This window comes from Equus przewalskii, chromosome 14 (assembly GCF_037783145.1).
Source record: "Equus przewalskii isolate Varuska chromosome 14, EquPr2, whole genome shotgun sequence".
Lineage (NCBI taxonomy): Eukaryota > Metazoa > Chordata > Mammalia > Perissodactyla > Equidae > Equus > Equus przewalskii.
In genome coordinates, this window is record NC_091844.1 from 51532590 (window position 1) to 51550702 (window position 18113).

The following is an 18113-nucleotide window of genomic DNA, read 5'->3' on the forward strand; positions in this document are numbered from 1 at the left end:
CCAACAATGCTGGTGCCTTGATCTTGGACTTCCAGCCTCTAGAACTGTAAGAAACAGTTTCTGCTATTTATAAGCCCCCCAGTGTATGGTACTTTGCTATAGAGCCCGAGCTGACTAAGACTCCACACCTGTCCCACGTACCCCCAACCTCCTGCTCCCAACTGCTGACCTTGTTCAAGTTGCTCCTGCCGCCTGGAATGCACCCCCGCCAAGTCCACCCCAAATTACCACTCCCCTTCTGCCTGAGTGCCACCTCGTGTATGGAGCGCCCCAGTCCATAGTACTCCTGCCCAAACATTTCTTATACTTATTTGTTCACACGTTCACCCAGCCAGACTGTAGGCTCCTTACAGACACCCACTTTATCATGTCACCCCTCTACCAGCTGGCACACAGTAGACACTCGACAAGCAGCAGCTCATGGGCTGAAGAACAGCAAGCCTGAGCACGTCTGACAGAGTACAAAGGGCTCTGCAAACACAGGGAAGGAATTACTGTTTTCCTTGGCTGGATTCCAACTCATACAGCTTCAGTGACCTTGCCCTCTGCCAGGCTAGGGTGTGAACAGGTCCAAAGCTCAGGGTGCCTCGGCCTGGGGGAGGACAGGCACAGAATGTGAAGGCCCTTGCTCAACACAGAGACTCAGTTACCCGTTCAGTGAGTGTCAACGTGGCTCCTGCCAAATGACTCATGACCGGGAGGGAAGAGCTCCTCACCCAAGAGGATAAAGGGGGAGGAGGCATGGAAGGGGCACCGGAGGAGACGCAGAAGGCAGGCAGGAGAAGGCAGGCCCTGCTGCTCACCGCTGACCCAGACTCGTGGCCTGTGCACCCTGCAAGAAGGCAGGACAAACACACAAACTGTTCAGAGGCCTGGCCTGGGAGACCAACTGTGGATGGCAGGAGGACATGGCCAACTCCAGAAGACACAGAGCGGACTAGTTTTAACACGGCTGCCCTGTGGCCCCTAAGAGATGTGCTGCTGGCCGGGTTCCCTCCTGCCCCACCTCTGGGCCCAGAACTGGGATGGACAATGCCAGCTGCCCGGCAGGTTCAGCCAGCCCCAAGCCTCCAGCGAGCTGGCCACTGCAAACCGGTGGCTTTAGCGTCTGTGGGGTCTCTGCCGTGTCGTGCTTCACTTGTTCCCTCTGCTCCCAACAGGGGTCCTCCACCATGCTTCTCTGAGAATCCTGAATCGGGTCCTTCTTGAAAGCTCCCAGCAAAACCACCTGCTCTCTGAAGCCTTCAGCCTCCTGACCTCAGAACCAGCAGAACGTTTTAGCTGCGTCTCCTTTGCGTGTGCCTTTTTCCTGTGTTGAAACCACCTGTCTGCCCACGTCTGACTGATCTTCGCACTCAGCGACAGCAGGGCCTGGTGTTCGGTGAGCAAGTGGACGGACGCATAGACGAACGCGGGCACTCACTCATGCTGCGTGCAAAGCCCAGCGGGGTTTCTCCCTCTCCATTTAAAAAATGGTTCTTGCAGAATTCATAAACAACCTGTGGTACATTTATGCAATGGAATACTACTCAAAAATAAGCCAAAGGACAAACTCTTGATATACAGGCGACGTGGACGACTCTCTCAGAAATTATGCTGTGCAGCAGCAGCCAGACATCAAAAAGTACATGCTGTATGACTTCAGTCACATGACATTCAAAAAAGGGCAAAATTGCAATTATTAATAGAAACCAACCCGTCATCGCCTGGGGTCGGGGTAGGGAAGAGGATCAACTGGGAAAGGGCCTGAGGCGACTTTCCGGGGTGATGGAAACGTTCTTTGTCTTTATTGGGGCGTTGGTTACATGGGTATTTACACTTGTCCAACTCATCAAATTATACGCTTAAGATCTGTGTACCTCGCTGTATAAAAATGTATCTAAAAATAGTAGATACAATGTCTTTTTTTAAATGAAGCAGTTATGATTCTGGAGAACTAAAAGATCAAAGTAGAGAAGCTACACTCATTGGGGTGGTCCCAACATACCCAAGGCTGAAGAGCTTCCGGTAGCTGGCAATGGCTTTTCCTCATGAGGGTCACAGTCTAGGCACCCAGTTCTGCCCATAAAAGGGGCCTTTGTTACCTTATTTTCTCTTTGATTCACATGAAGGTCCATTTGCCTGTCCACAAACATCTGATCAGAAGAAACCTACCGGGGTCTCCAACCCCTGGGTTCCTTCACCGTCTGCCCCGTGAGCATTTCTGCACCAGGGGCCAGCCACAACACTAGATCCAAGATGGAGACAGGGTGCTTCTGAGCTCGGCCCTCAAAGGACCCCCTCCCAGTAGTTGTAACACAGCCCCGAGAGTGGGCAGGAAGCCAGGGGCTGCCAGGAAGCTCCAAGCACTGCACAGGATTCCCACCAGCAGAGAAGCCTTTCTGTGAAAAGACCCAGCTCTACAAGCCAAGGGAGGGCCCCTTTCAAGATGAGCGCTTGCTTTTTCATTAACTCCACACTTTCGGTTTGGAGGCTGATCCTGGCACAGCCCCGGGCTCAACACCCAAGCTGGTCCAGCCTCTTCAGTCAGAGATGACTCATCACATCCCAGACAGCCGCCCTTCCAAGAAGCCCTGCCCTTGGAGCCCTGGGCCCTGGACGCAGAGGTGGAGGACACAAAGCTTCTTCTGCAATGGAACTTTCCAGATGGGTGGACCCCTTCCCTCCTGCCTACCCATCTGGTCCAAGACCACAGGGCACCCACAGCAGGCTAAGCCCAGGTGGGTACTCCAGGTTGAGCGGGGGAGCGGAGAGAAATGCAAGTCACTGCTGCAGCCCTCAGGGAGGAAGCCTTGAGGACAAGTAGGGAAGAAGCCCATAAATCACACTCAAAGTGGGCAACTGTGGGGATGTAAAATGGTGCAGCTGATGTGGAAAACAGTCTGGTAGTTCCTCAGAAAATCAAAAATAGAATTGCCATACGACCCAGCAACTCCACTGCTGAGTATATACCCAAAAGAAAGGAAAGCAGGGTCTCAAAGAGATATTTGGACACCATGTTCACAGCAGCATCATTCACAAGAGCTAAAAAGTAGAAGTAACCCAAGTGCCCATTGATGAATGAATGGATAAAGAAAATGTGGCATATGTATACAATTGAATATTGTTCAGCCCCCAAAACTAAGGAAATCCTGCCATATGTGACAACCTGGATGAACTTTGAGGACATTATGCTAAGTAAAATAAGCCAGTGACAAAAAGACAAAGTAGGCACTGGCCCGGTGGTGCAGCAGTTAAGTTCGCACGTTCCGCTTCTTGGCGCCCCGGGGTTTGCCGGTTGGGATCCTGGGTGCGGACATGGTACCGCTTGGCAATAAGCAATGCAGTGGCAGGCGTCCCACGTACAAAGTAGAGGAAGATGGGCATGGATGTTAGCTCAGGGCCAGTCTTCCTCAGTAAAAAGAGAAGGATTAGCAGTAGTTAGCTCAGGGCTAATCTTTCTAAATTAAAAAAAATTTTTTAAAAGACAAAGTATTACTTCTATGAGGTATCTAGGGTAGTCAAACTCATAGAGACAGAAAGTAGAATGGCGGTTGTCAGGGGCTGGGGGAGGGGTAAATAGCGAATTTCAGTGGGTAGAGTTTCAGTTTCGCAAGACGAAGGTTCTGCAGACTGGTTGCACAACAATGTGAATGTACTTTACACAACTGAACTTTACACTTAAAAATGGCTAAGACAGTAAATTTCATGTTAGATGCATTTACAACAATTAAAAATAATAAGAATATTTTAATGGTTAAGATGCTAAATTTTATGTTATGCATATTTTACCAATTGAAAATTTGAAGGGAAAAAAAAAAGCAGGCAAATTGACTCCTTGTATCAAAGTCTTCAAAAAGTATATACACTTTGATCCAGTAATTCTACTTCTAGGACTTGATCTTTAAAAAAAAAAATTTTAATGATGTACACAAAACTTGGCTGCAAGGATATCCACTGCAGCATTGTTTATAATGGCAAAAAAACGAGATTTAACCCACAGGCCAATAACAGGGCACAAGTTTGCTAAACTACAATAGATTCTTACAATGAAATGCTATGAAGCCACTGTAAGTAGTGATGTAGATGTATATATTGGGAAATGGTTCATAAAATATCCACTTTAAAAACAGGTTATAAAATATGATTGGGGGCTGGCCCGGTGGCGCAGTGGTTAAGTTCACACGTTCCGCTTCTCGGTGGCCCGGGGTTTGCTAGTTCAGATCCCGGGTGCACACGTGGCACTGCTTGGCACGCTATGCTGTGGTAGGCGTCCCACATATAAAGTAGAGGAAGATGGGCATGGATGTTAGCTCAGGCCAGGCTTCCTCAGCAAAAAGAGGAGGATTGGCAGCAGATGTTAGTTCAGGGCTAATCTTCCTCAAAAGAAAAAAATGATTGTATGAACTTATTCTTGTTTAAAAAAACACATATAAACCTACAGGAAAAAAGACTGGAAGGATATACCTCAAAACGTTTACAGAGATCTAAGTCTCAGTTTCTCCAAGCACAAAATAGGATACTAACAATGCCGAGCTCACAGGCTGGCCATGAAAGTTAAATTAGATGGCATTATAAAAAGCAGGACGTATGGTCTCAGAAAACATTTTCAAGTGATGCTCACAATGACCTCTTAGTGAGAAATCTAATTCAGGGAGAAGAGATTATTCCAACACCCCTCAGGTAAAGGTGCCAGACAACCGACAAGATCCAGGTCTTCTGGCTTCAGCACCCTCTGCTCTCTCCACCCAGACTCCACGTGTCTTCCTTACCCGCCATGACCCACCAGGGGTTCCCAAATCTCAGGCTTCTGGCCAGCCCAGAGTGGCTCATCTTTCACGTGTCTATCTGATGGCTGAGTTATAGCTGTCTACTCTGGCAGGGGATGGGCCCTCGTGTCAATGCTGGTTCTTCAAATTCACTCCTCACAGCCCTGTCCACACACCATACCCCCAACCAACTACTTTCCGGGGTAGCCTCCAACGATGGAGAAAGGGCTGCCAGGAGAAGATGTGGGGAGACCACACCAACTTCTTTCTCTCCAGCCCTCAGGTTTTCCTCCTGTGAGTCTATTTATCGCTTTGCCCTGCTTTGTATCCCGCAGCCCAGGAAGGCATTCAATGAAGGTTTGGTGAACACACAATTAACACACCCAGCCTCCTCCCAAGACACTCCAAGAGCAGTCTGCTCCTCCCTCTGCATCGGGAAGCCAGGTTCTCACTCTGCGGAGGACCACAGCCTGGGGCCAGGGCAGCAGGACCAGAAGAGCTGACCCGCTTCCCCACAGAGCGAACAGCCCACACCCCTTTGAGAAGGAAGCCAAAATAAACAGCTAATTCCTGCCATACCAGGACTGAAACAAGCAGAAACCAAATATGCCACCAGATCCCGCCCTAGGAGCAGCCTGGTGTTTTTTCTTTTATTTTTAAGTTTTAATAAGCCACAAAATTCCAGGTGAAATCAGAATAGCTTGGGGTTGCATTGACTGAAAGAGAACAGGAAAAAAAGGGAAAGAAACCTTGAGGGGTGAGGAGAAGAGAATTTGCAAATCATAATTCTCACAGCTGCTTAATGTGTTTCACATTTTTACTTTTCACAGCACCTTCACAATTTAGCATCTCGCTGCAGTATTTTGGGTGAACTGGGCCATTTTTCTCCACAGCCAGGCCAATCTTCTACCAGGCAGCCAGCGAGCGAGCCTGCCCGGAGCATGGACCGCGGCTTCCCTGGTGCTGGGCTGTGAGCGAGAGGAAAAAGGGGGTTGGCTAGGCTGAAACACAGGGCAGAACTGGTTTTCAAGGGGCCCATAGCCCATTGCGGGGCCACGATGAGCCCCAAATTAGGCACCAATGACTAAGGTCTGTGGGGATCAGGGCAGGACTCATGGCTGGAGAAATGGGCCATCATTCCCCACGTTATTACCACATTGAGCTAGCGCTAGAGAAACAGAAGCCACACAGGCCTGAGGGAAGAGGGAAGCCATTTGCCACGGAACAGCCCTCTGACGGGTGGACTGAGGCACTGGGGCTTTTAGGGGCTGAACTGGCTAAGGCTTGAGATGTCGAAAGAGCGGGCCCTGATGCACCCTGCTCGTCTGTCAAAGCTGGGGATACCCCTTAGAGCTCAGACCAACAGAAAAGGGGACAGTTTGTCACCAGGATCCACAAAGCCTTCGTCCTAGTCTAGGGCCCAAGGCCCCTCAGCTCCAGATGGGCCCAGGCAGCGTGCTGACCAACAGGTGAGCCCGATTTTAGGGGAAACAGGCTGTGCCACACTTCGTGGTGTGGCTACCAAGGGCCAAAGTTCTAGAATACCAGCAAAGGGACTCCCTGAGTCTCACTACTGGGCTCTCAATGCCCCTCATTTCCAAGTCTCTCCCACACACACCCCCTCTTAGCTCCAGAAAGGTGTGATTACACCCCACCTCCAAACAAGCCAGCTCCATTTCCCCAGGGCTTCCCTTTGAACTTTCCTTTCCCTGGAAGGCACGTCTTCCACCCATCTGCGGACCATTCCTTCTCAAGTTCCGGCTCACCTCCCAGTTCACCTGGGAAGGCCCCACACTCACTTCCCTCTTGGGAACAGAGCAGGTCAATCAAACAAGTACTCCTTGGGCATCAAGGATGAGCCCAAAAGCCAAAACCAGAGAGAGCCGAGTTCAAATCCCATCTGGGTCACTACTGGTGTAACCTGAGGTGAGTCAGTTCTGCCTGAGCTCCAGAGTTCTGCCCTCTGTACCTTTCACCTACTTTGGTAACAGCACCCTGATTTTACTTTGAGGAACTATTCCTCCAACTCAGTCCACAAGATTCAACTGGGGAAATCCCAACCCTGGCACCAACCCAGCCACCTAGATGCTGGTCACCGTAACTGGTTCCAGGGTGGGCATAAGATCAAGCCAGGTCAATGAGAACCCTCCCCGAGGCCCTCTCTCCTTCTGAGGTTGTGAGTGCTATGCTGCAGGACCATGTAAACCTGGAGCTGCTGAGAAAGACCTCAACACACGCAGCCTCTGGATCCAGCTATACCTGATGCCACCCACCCTGATGACTTTCTAATTACATGGGCCCATAAATTTCCAGTCCCCTCCCCCTTTTTGTTGTTGCTTTTCCAGCTAGTTGGAGTTGCATTTTTGTCATTACAACCATAAGTCTAGTTATATGGAAACATCCGCAGAAGCATGATGTCAGAGGGGACAGCTCCTGAAGTGCAGGACTGGCTGAGCTGAGGTCAGGTATGGCAGTGAGGATTTGGAATCTCCCAGCTAAGAAAGTGTAATTCCAGATACACAGCAGCATCCCCGGCTGAAATGCAGCCTCTTTTGTCTTGAGGCAAGACCTTGGGCCATGGAGGCTGGAGCTTTAGGGCATCTGGCAGAACACTTCAGGATATCAGCCTGTGTTAGACACTTTTTAGGGCCTATAGTGAGGCCTACAAAAAGGGGCCAGCTTCACTCTGGCAGTCCCTCTGGGCAACACGGTTTTACTAAGGGGCCCTTTCTGCCTGTGGACAACAACCCAAGGTGGCTGAGGGTCAATGCAGATAATCAGGGTTGGAAATCCTCTGCACCTGCTGAAGGTAGTGGCAGAGAAGGCAGGAAGACCGGACCCCGTTAGGAGCTAAGGCTGGGGCCTGGGAAAGGCCTGACTTGCCTAGGATCTTACAAGGACCCTGTGCTGTGGCTCTCATATGCTGCTAGAGAGCCAGACGCAGCTTGGGGGCAAGGGGCATGTGCACTCCCAGCCCAGCCCATTGCTTACCCACTAAACTGAGGGCTGGGGAGCTGAGAGGAGGCCTCAGGGACAGAAACTTCTAGGCCTGGATCTAGAGCCAAGGGCTCTGAGTCACACAATCTTTGGCTCTAGTTTCTCATCCGTGGAGAAGAGCTGATACCAAACACCCAGAGGCTTATGACTAGGGAGCTCTGGGGAACTGTAGGGCCAGACGGACCCCAAATCTGGCCAAGAAGCCCTCTGACTGCTCAGCTCATAAGACCATCCCAGGCATGACACCCCATTTGGAAGTGGGCTGCTGGGGAGCTGCAGCCCCAGGGGGGACTTCGTGAATGGTCCTGCCAAGAGGTCAAGGCGGAGCTCCCCACTGAACAGAATTAGGGGCAGCCATGTGGCTGGGGCACCATGGCCAGGCAGGAAGTCTGCTGTCCTGCCCCAGTGGGCTGCAGTAATAAGCTACAGACCAGGCACCTGGGGTGTTTCCATTTCCTGCTTTTTCCAAATGGAAGACTTCACCAACACCATGGCCTGTCAATCAGGGACTAGGCAGGAAGGAGTGGCACCAGGGAGCTTATGACTCATCAGTTCTGCCAGAGCAAACTGCAAGCTTAGCTCCTCCTCCAGAGCCGCTGCTTCTCCTCGAGCCGCTCACCTGCCTGCCCCTTCCTCAAGGAAGGGACCCTAACTGTTCACTGTGGCACCCCCAGCAGGCACACACTGAATCAACTGCTGGGAAATTTTACTTTCTCCTGTAGAAGCTGGGCCAGGGACCTTGAGGGGTACAACTACGAGAGACCAGACCCCTGGCAGGAGAAACACACTGACCTCTAACTGGGGAGACCAGGCCAAGGTGCAAATGAGCTTGAGGAGGAAGTGAATGCTACAGGCTGTAGCTGCAACCGAGGGAACCTCCTGGTGGACGAGGCACCCGACCTGAGCGTGATGGGAGTGTTAGGGCAACCTGCGTGCAGAGTAAGGAAAAAAGGGCATGTTAGGCAAGGACAGTGGCTCGAGAAAAGGTGGAGACAGAACTTTGTAGATCACGTTGGAGTCTAGGAGCAGACCTCATTCGGCTGGAACACAAGGCTCTGGGAAGGGAGAAGAGGGAGAGAAGATTAGGGGTGCAGAAGAAATGACCACCTGTCCTCCAGGGGCTTCAAGTTCAGAGGGGAGAGAGGGCTGACAGCCGGGAGCAAGCAGATCAGACAAGCAGGCTGTGCCAGGGACTTCCTGAGAGCAGGTGGCACTGTGGACGGGCCTTCTGAGGAGGACCTTGAAACCAAATGACTCTAGGTTGTTGTTTTCCTTTTATTTTTGGTGAGGAAGATTTTCTCTCAGCTAACGTCTGTTGCTAATCCTCTGTTTTTTTGCTTGAGGAAGATCCACCCCAAGGTAACATCTGTGCCAATCTTCCTCTATTTTGTATGTGGGTCACTGCCACACCACGGCTTGACAAGTGGTGTAGGTCCATGTCTGAGATCTGAACCTGCAAACCCTGGGCTGCCAAAGCGGAGCATGCTGGACTTAACCACTACACCACAGGGCCAGCCCCTCTAGGTTGTTTTTTAATACAAAGTCCATGGAAGATGTTCCCCCCAAACAAACCAAGACAGTGGTGGGGCTGTGCCATCAAAAACAGATATTTATCATCTGCCCCGGAAATGGGCGGGGAACATTTCCTTTCCAGGGCCTTCCCCTGGTCTGACACACTTGGTCAGGGGGCAGTGGGCTGGCAGAAGTCACAATGGGCCCACTGCAGCACCAGGGGAATGGGGCAGGAGAGGGGCAGACTCCCCATTCTGGACCAAAACGACTGATGTTGACATATGAAAGCAATTTTCTGAACAACTCGCGCACCAACATCACTGGCTCTGGGCTGCTTCCACACCAAGCAGGCCCATGGGATGGTGGTGCGGGACTTCACCAGCGGCCACGGCTCCTACTCTACCCAGGGCTGAAGGAGGTTGGAGAGGCTGAAGTCCCCATCTCCCTACTGCCCAGTTAGGGGCCCCTCTGACTACCCTCAGGGACAGAATGACCATGCCAAAGGCATCGTCCCTCCAGGAATCAGAAAGCATCTTCTGGTCTAACCTACATCCTCCCGACTTCAGAGGAAGGCCGAGTCCTTGTGAGTGCTGCCTCAAAGGGACACAACGCCAAGTCCCTCTGCTCTGCAGGGGAAAGCGGGTGAGTCGAGTGTGTTTTTCTGTCTTTTGGGAGCGGGGGTGAAGAGACGCAGAGCCTGCTCCCACTCCTCCAACAAGAACAGGTGCTCCATAATGGAGACACCCACACACACGCCCCAACTGAGCCTCCAGGCCTGCCTAGCTCAGGCTCCCCCACGACGCAGGGCTCCGTCCTCTTCCCTCCGGCCAGGCATGCTTGAGAACCAAACTCCCGGCCCCACTGGATGGTACCAAATGGAACCATGGAGCAGAATCCAATGAAAAATGGTAAATAAGCTGTGGTGTACTGGCCTGGCCAGGCGGAGTCCTCGTGAGGAGGCCGGGAAGGCTCCAGGGGGAGGCCACATGGAGTGTGACACCGTGAACCTGAGAGGCAGCCAGGGCTGGAGCATTCCAGTTCAAAGGCAAGCTAACCGTCATCTCAGGTAAGACGCTTGACTTTTGTCAGCCTCAGTTTCCTCATGTGTACCGTGAGGGATTGGCCTAGATCATCGCTATGATTCCTTTCAGACTAGAATCCTGAGCAGCACCATCACAGGGTGTTTACAAGCTCTGGCTGCCTGGGTTCAAGGCTGCCCCACTCGCAGTGAAATGCGCATGAGTCCCGTCAGCTCTTCAAGCCTCACTCCTTATCTATAACACGGGAATGAAGAGAATACTTACTCAGGGGCTTGATGTATGCATTCAGCAGGGGTACACTGGCACGGAGTGAGGGCTTAATAAGTATTATTCTGTGAACTCTGTGGCCTCCTGCTGCCACCATCCTTTCTATGGACTGAACGTTTGTGTCCCCCCAAATTCACATGTTGCAGCCCAAACCCCCAATGTGATGGTATCTGGAGATGGTGCCTTTAGGAGGTGATTAGGGTTAGGTGAGGTCATGAAGTAGGGACCTCATGATGAGATTAGTGGCTTCGTAAGAAGGGAAAGAGAGAGGGATCTCTCCACGCGCACACATGGAGGAAAGGCCATGCAAGGACACAGTGAGAAGCAGCCATCTGCAACCCAAGGAGAGAGCCCTCACCAGACCCCAACCCTGCTGGTCCCTTGATCTTCGACTCCCAGCCTCCAGAACTGAGAAACAAATTCCTGTTGTTGAAGCCAGCCAGTCTCTGGTGTTTTGTTACGGCAGCCCAAGCCGATGAAATCAACCCCCTTGCTCATAAATGGAGTCAGGACCAATGACCAGCCATCCCCATCCCCTACTCTCTTCATGGGGAGACCCACTGGATTCCCCCAAACCCAGGAAGGTCAACCTCATGCACATCCTGGAGGCCACGTGCAAGTCTCAAGCACACGCAGGGTTGGGTGAACCTCGGCATGCCAAGCAGCAGGGCGTGGTCACTGCAACAGGACACAGAGAACAGGCAGAGAGGAGAAGGGAGTGGGAGGCCACGTGCAGTCAGTGTGGGACAGGGAGCTAGCGCAGCCCATGACCAAGCAGCCCACGCCAGTGGCGCCTGGCTCCTTACCTCCCCTGCAGGACCTCTGACCACCGGCACTGTGCTCCCCCAAGAAGCTGGAGGCAGGCTGGAAAGAGTAAAGAGCAGGAGACAGGGAGCAGTGGGTACTGAGCCAGGTCTACAGGAAAAAGTGCTGGAAAGGACCCCTACGGAAGGGTGTTAGGTTCACAGAGTCTGTGGCAGAAATGGTTTCCAAGAGGCCCAAGAAACCCAAAGGCCAAATGAAGATCACGCTGAAGACAGGCCTGTGCCAGAGAAGGGAAAGGGAGAGCAAAGGGACAAGACCCCACACACTGGACCATCCCGGGTGGGCACCTGCCCTCCCATAGTCTGGCGCCGAGTCTGTCCAGGGTGGCAATCTCAGCAGGTTTCCTGGGATGGTGTGAACAGTCTCTCAACAAGGAAAGGGGCTCAGGGACCTAGAGGTGGACAAACAGCCCTGGGTCCCACCAGCCAGGGTCAAAGGAGGCTGTGCCCTGCACAGATGTCACAGTCAGTCCCCCAGGACCTAAAGGAGACAGAGGAATGGGGGTGGGAGGCTCATAATCCAAAGCCCATGTCAGAGAGTAGAGGTTCCAATCCTGGCTCCACCATAAATCTCTGGGTAACTTTGGGGAAGGTACATATCCTCTCTGGGCCTCAGTTTCCCCATATATAAGATGGGGAGAATGTCCCTATCTATAATGGAAAAGAAGGTGACAAATATTCTACCAACGCCAGACCAAATCCCCACAGGGCCACTTGCATTTCTAGACTTTTCTCTCCGGGTTGGTTTGTGCTGGAATAAGGAGATGATCAAAACATCCAAGGTTCCTGGTAACGGTCTGGTCTGAGGCGCTCTGAGACGTCACTGCCACCAAGGGTCACCCCTCAGGCTACATGATCCCAGGGTTCAGGGATCCAGGGAAGGAGCCTGAAGTGCAAAGTTTGGGGCAGGTCTCTTACTAACATGTAACACCATCAGGGGCGGTTCAACAGCACTGTTTCCCCAGGTGGGCCACCCACAGTCCGTATCGTGAAACTTCTACATCACTGACCCTGTGTGCCCGGGTCCCCACCAGAGCATCCTTCACCCTGGGAACTGGTTCGGACCTGCTCATCACTGGATCCCAGCACCACAGGTGCCCACAAATACCTGAGGAGTGACAGACTGCTCTATAGCATAGAACACCCGATTTGTAGCCAGCGTCAGTCACCAGCACCAGCCTGACAAGGAGCTGGCACATTTTTTACGCCTTTCTCAACCTGGTTACACAACTGATTCCTCTTGGTCATGGTAACCCCGTGAAGGCAGGTATTACAACCCTGTCTCACAGATAAGTCAGCTGAGGCTAAGAAAGGTGAAGATGTAATTCACCCAAAGGCACTCAGTTGGGTAACTAGCTGTTGACAGCGCCGGGGTGAGAACCTGAGTCTTCTGACATCCCAGCCTGGTGCCTGCCATCCGTCAGTATGCACTGGCATGGCTGGTTACCACTGGAGTCCCCTCAGCTGGTCAGTGCCTGGGCAGTACCAGGGGATAAGTATCTGGGACATCAGCCCTGCAGGCCCATCATCAACAGAGCATCCACTGCCCTACAGCTGCCACCTGCTCCTGCTACATGGGGGCCAGAGAGTAACGAGCCAGGCCTGCTGATGGGGAGCCCCGTCCGGCGCCCACACTTACCTTTGATGACAAAGGCCTCTGCCAGCAGCCGCATCTGATACAGGGGCTTGTTCTCCATGCACATGTCATCAATCCCAGCCCGCGCATACATGCTGATGGCATCTCGGTACGAGCCCTCCACGTAATGCAGCTTGCCCAGGATCAGCATGGCCTCACACATGTACTGTGGCTGAAAAGACAAGAAGCACATTAGCAGGCTCCTGCCCCCATCTCCACCTTGTACTGTGGAATGAATTATCCCCCAATGAACCATGATGATTTGCCAAAGACTCTGCTCAGAACTCCCTTCCTCCTCCAGGAAGCTTTCCATGACCCTCAAGCACATGCCAACCACTCCCTCCTCTTCACACCTGCAGTCCACGGCCTACATTGTGGCTCTCACTGAAATTCTTCCATGAGGCCCTAATTGCTTCACATGTGTCTATCTTATGATCACCCCCCCCCACCCCGACCAGACTGCAGGCAGCTTGCAGACTGGGCCGTCTTCCCTCTCCTGAAGCCCCCAGAGGCTGGACTCAAGGCTGGTGCTCAGGAGTCCAGGCACTTATTCTCAAGACAAGTGGGGAGTCAGGGACCCAGGCAAGTTTGGTGAGGCCTAAAGCTTTATATTTGGGGGGTGGGGGGGCCTCTTCATACACATATATGTACAAATATACAATTAGGTGAAAGGCCTCAGAAAGAGCCCATGCAGATGAGGGGCCTGGAGCTGAAGCCCCCCACCCACAGCAGCAGGACCCTTGAGGGGAGAATGGCCACAGCAGCAGCATGGGACAGAGACAGGAGAGCGAAGGCCAGCAGGGCCACGGTCCTCGTCTTATCAGAAGCACGTGAAAGTGCAGGATCCAGGATGCCAAAACGGCCTAAATTCAGACCTGTTTTCACTCCCCTACTTTCTCAAGTGCTGCTGACACCCAATCTCCACCCCATACAAGGACTCTCACGGCCTCCTTCAGGACCTGAGGGGGTCTGGCCAGCCCTGCCCGAGAGCCCTGGCCTTGGACTTGGGCCCAGCCTGGCTCCAAGATCTCCCACCTTCTGAGGCCACTGGCTCCAACCCACTGCCTCCGTTTCTGTGCTCAGCCGGCCCCCACCCCTTTAGGCCAGGCTCTGGGCACCACCCCCACGGCACAGCAGCAATTCTGTCCACAAAGCTCCCTGGAAACATAGTGCTGGCCCCCATCCCCCACCTCTGTCACTGGCAGGAAGGTGCTGCCCCGACTCCCTGCGGGGAGAGCAAAGTCTGGGGTACCTGTGACCCCAGGGAAGCCTCCACCACTCCCACCATCTACTGCCCTCTCAGAGGCCAACTAAGGGAAATGCAGCCCAGCAAAGCCAAATTCTCCTTCCTCACGGGTCCTTTCAGTTTTTGTAGATACACATTCCTCCTCTGCCTTTGCTCACACAGGTCCCCTCCCTGGAACAGTCTCCCTTCCTCTCAGCCCACCCAGATCCTCCTTCATCCTTTGGGGCCCTGCTCGGGCCCACCTCCTCCTGGAAGCCTCCCCGACTACAGGGAGCCCCCTTCTGCTGAACTCCTACAACGCCTCTACCAAGTGTACCCAATCGGCCCCCGCACACCTGCCCTGCTAACCAGTGATGACCTCTCAAAGGCTGAAGTTTTCAAGGGCATTTGCCAGTCTCCTCGAAGAGGCCACCCACTCGCTGGGCCAGGGCCACAGATCACACCTGCCGAGGCATGCAGCCCACGGTCCCTCCAAGCTGGGCAACGACTCTGCCATTCCCCCAACACGGTCTCAAGCCACAGGCACATTTCCTCCCTGCTTGGGCCTCGTCTTCCCCTTGTGAGGGAGAGAGAACAACACCCACCCCTCACCTCCCGTCACAGTGATGCCAAGAGCATTAATAGGGCAAAGTCCAGAAAAGAGCTTTGAACTTTTCTTTAGAAAGGAGTTAGATAAATACAGGGCATGAGTAATCATTATTATTATCCTGTCCTACTGTAAATGGGGAAGAGGGCAGCTAGGTTCAGACGGACGATGAAAGGCTGTAAATTACAGTGAGCGGTTCCTGGTAGACCAATGACAGTCTACAACAGGGCTTCCACCAAGCTGGGGAAGAATTGAGAACAATGTGGTGCATGTTTCATAAAGCCAAATTTATACCATTTTTTTAAAGTTGCCCTTAATTCTGAAAGCATATCTGTCTTGCTTTTTGGTATTAAGATCTATTTTCTTTTATGGAGTGATGGTACTAGACAATGGTACAGTTTTGCTATTGTTTTTATTTGCTTTTTTAATGGCCCTATGTGGCAGAATTAAAAGTTGGCTACACTCTGCAGGACTCCTGCATTTGGATTTGAAATGTTCTTGGCCAGTCAATCCAACAGTCAGGGAACCACAGAGCCCTGGCCCTGTGGAAGGATGCTGTGCAGGAGGTCACTCAGTGTGGGGAACCATCCCTCCATTGTGTGGAGCCAGCATGTCACCTAGTCTCTTGGTACCTCATTGTCTCTGTCAATAGAAAGGAAAGAATGACCTCATGTGGATACCCAGGAAAGAGGAGAGAACAGATGAGGAAATAATTCACAGATGCAAAATAGGACCTCTAAAAGCAGGCATGTCATCATTGCTAAGATTAATCCAGTTTCTGTGTCATCATTTTATCTCTATTCCAGTACGCTGGGAAATAGCATCAAGAAGTGGCAAAGAGCATGAGAACTTGGGATGTGGAGGCAGACAGGCCTTCAAGTCCTGCACCTGCTACTGTGGTCCTTGGCTAAGTGACTAACCTCTCCTGGGTCTCAGTTTCTTCACCTGGAAAATGAGGGAAATGGTAAATACCATTGCAGGTTACCGTGAAGCACCAAAGAGATGGCACAAGGCCTGGTGCTCAGTGGATAAGTTATGACAGACGATTTGTTTTCACCAACCTCCACAGAAGGGAGCTGGACAGGATCCCAGAGTCCACTGAGAGAAGAAAGTTTCAGACCACCCTGAGGACATGCCTCAGGACCCACCTCTCCTGCCTCTCATCCTCATCCCATCAGAGCTACTCAGGATACACGGGAATCTGCCTGAGATTGCATCTGTTGCCCGGAGAGATCGCCGCCCACCACACCCTGGCCTTTGGGGTAAGACAGAGAATCCCACAAACCACTTTTAATATTTTATTTTGCCTGATCAACATCAAGTTTTTAGCTTTGGCCTAGATAACAGTGGATTTCTCAACGTTATTGGTGCCTATGTACATGTTTGATTAATAAAGCACGGTAAAATCTGTACGTAATAAATGTGATTTGGTAGACAAAACAGTTGTCACAACAATACATGTGGATACTATTTGGCCAATACAAAGAATGAGGTATTGGCATGGAGAAAGCTCCAAGTGAAAGTTCTCGGTGCAAAAGAGCAACTTGTAAAATATGTATCCTGTGAGTTAATAAGAAAACAAAGCTGTATATGTGTCTACATGTGTTTGTTAAGGCAGAGAGAAAGGAGTGTGGGACACACACCAAATGGTGACCAGCACTCAACTCTGGGGATGGGGGTGGGGGTGGCAAACATGGCAAAAATTATTCAAACTACTTATTTAGTGAATTTTTTATAATAAGCCTGAGCCATTTTTATTCTAAAAACAACTTTTAAATATTTAATGGGGTCTACTGGAAAGAAAAAAATTAAAAGAGGTCTTGGTAGGAAAAGCTTGGGACCTACCAATCAAGTCTAACTCTTTCGACTGGCAGATGAGGAACTGGAGGGTCGGAGAGGTCAGGGAACATGCTCAGGGTCAAGGAGCTATTTAATCCAACACAAAACCTCCCAAAGCGACAACAATCCCTGCCAAGGAGTGTAAAGGCAGTAACCCTAGGCTTCCAGTCCTCTCCCCCCTCTGCTTACAGAAAAAGCCCACACTTCTTGGCCTGGTGTTCCAGCCCCAACTCTGGCCCCAATGCACTTTGATAACCTAATTACCCACCATTCCCTTTCACTCCAGCTCACTGACCTACTTTAATGAAATTCTATTTTTTTTTCCTTTTTCAAAGATCGGCACCTGAGTTAACACCTGTTGCCAATCTTTTTTTTCTTCTTCTTCTCCCCGAAGCCCCCCCAGTACGTAGTTGTATATTGTACTTGCAGCTCCTTCTAGTTGTGCTATGTGGGACACCACCTCATCATGGCCTGATGAGTGGTGCTAGGTCCTTGCCCAGGATCCCATCCGGAGAAACCCTGGGACGCCAAAGCAGAGCGTGCGAACCTAACCACTTGGCCATGGGGCCGGCCCTGTAATGAAATTCTTATAAGAGGAACCCTCAGACTACACTCTGCTTCCTTAGTTTGGAAGGCCCTGTCCTATCTCTCTATATCCAAATCCCTCCCCACTTCAAGATCCAGCCCCCACAAGGGTCTAATTCTCATACTTGCATCACCCTGAGTCGATCCCCCACCTCACTCCAGGGAGTGTGCCCCTCAGACTTGCCGCCTCATGGACACCACTCGTGCTGCATGTGTCACAGCCCACCTTGAACAATTTGCCAATGGGAATTACTTTCCCAGTAGACCTGCAAGTTCTTCAAGGGCACGGTCCATACTGAACTCATCTTTATCGCCCTCAAAATACAGAACACAATGCCTTGCGCATAGTAGGTTGCAATATAATGTTTAAGTCAGTGAATATATTACATTACTTTGGAACATCGCCTGGAAAATCACATCCTCTTTGGGTCTCTAATAACATACCCATACCTCTATTATAGCTCAGGATACAATGTAATCTAGAACAGTCTCAAACTTTAATGGGCACATGAATCACCAGGAAAGCTTGTTAAAATGCAGATTCTGATTCAGATTTTGCATTCCTAACCAGCTCGCATACTGTGGATAGGTAGACCATGCTTTGCATAGTAAAGGTCTAGAGAAAGCTGTGATTATACTTCCCTGTATACCTCCTCTTGGTGCCTTGCATACAGTAGGTGCTCAATAAATGCATATGGACTTAAACTGGCTTGCCCTGTTACTGAGCTCTTCTGTCGCTAGCCAACTCTGCATGTTTGCCTGTTTCCAACTAGATCACGGGTTCCCTGAACTTTTATTTCCGAGACCGTCAAAGAGCCCAAAGGAGCAGGCAC

General features: G+C 51.4%; 1 protein-coding gene across 5 annotated transcripts in view; it reads right to left on the reverse strand.

Annotated features, from left to right (window-relative positions):
- TTC7A (tetratricopeptide repeat domain 7A) overlaps window positions 1-18113 on the reverse strand; it is a 121354-nt gene that overhangs the window by 94453 nt on the left and 8788 nt on the right. Inside the window, exons 3-5 of one of the 5 annotated variants that reach the window (XM_070572749.1) lie at window positions 13028-13196; window positions 11371-11428; window positions 5582-5716 (exon numbers count right to left, since the gene is read on the reverse strand). In XM_070572749.1, the coding sequence (XP_070428850.1) occupies window positions 5582-5597 (16 nt within the window). In that variant the 5' untranslated portion in view covers window positions 5598-5716; window positions 11371-11428; window positions 13028-13196. Of the gene's footprint in view, window positions 1-5581; window positions 5717-8537; window positions 8674-11370; window positions 11429-13027; window positions 13197-18113 lie in introns of those variants that run through there. The other 4 variants (XM_070572748.1, XM_070572747.1, XM_070572750.1 and 1 more) reach the window with 4 other exon arrangements.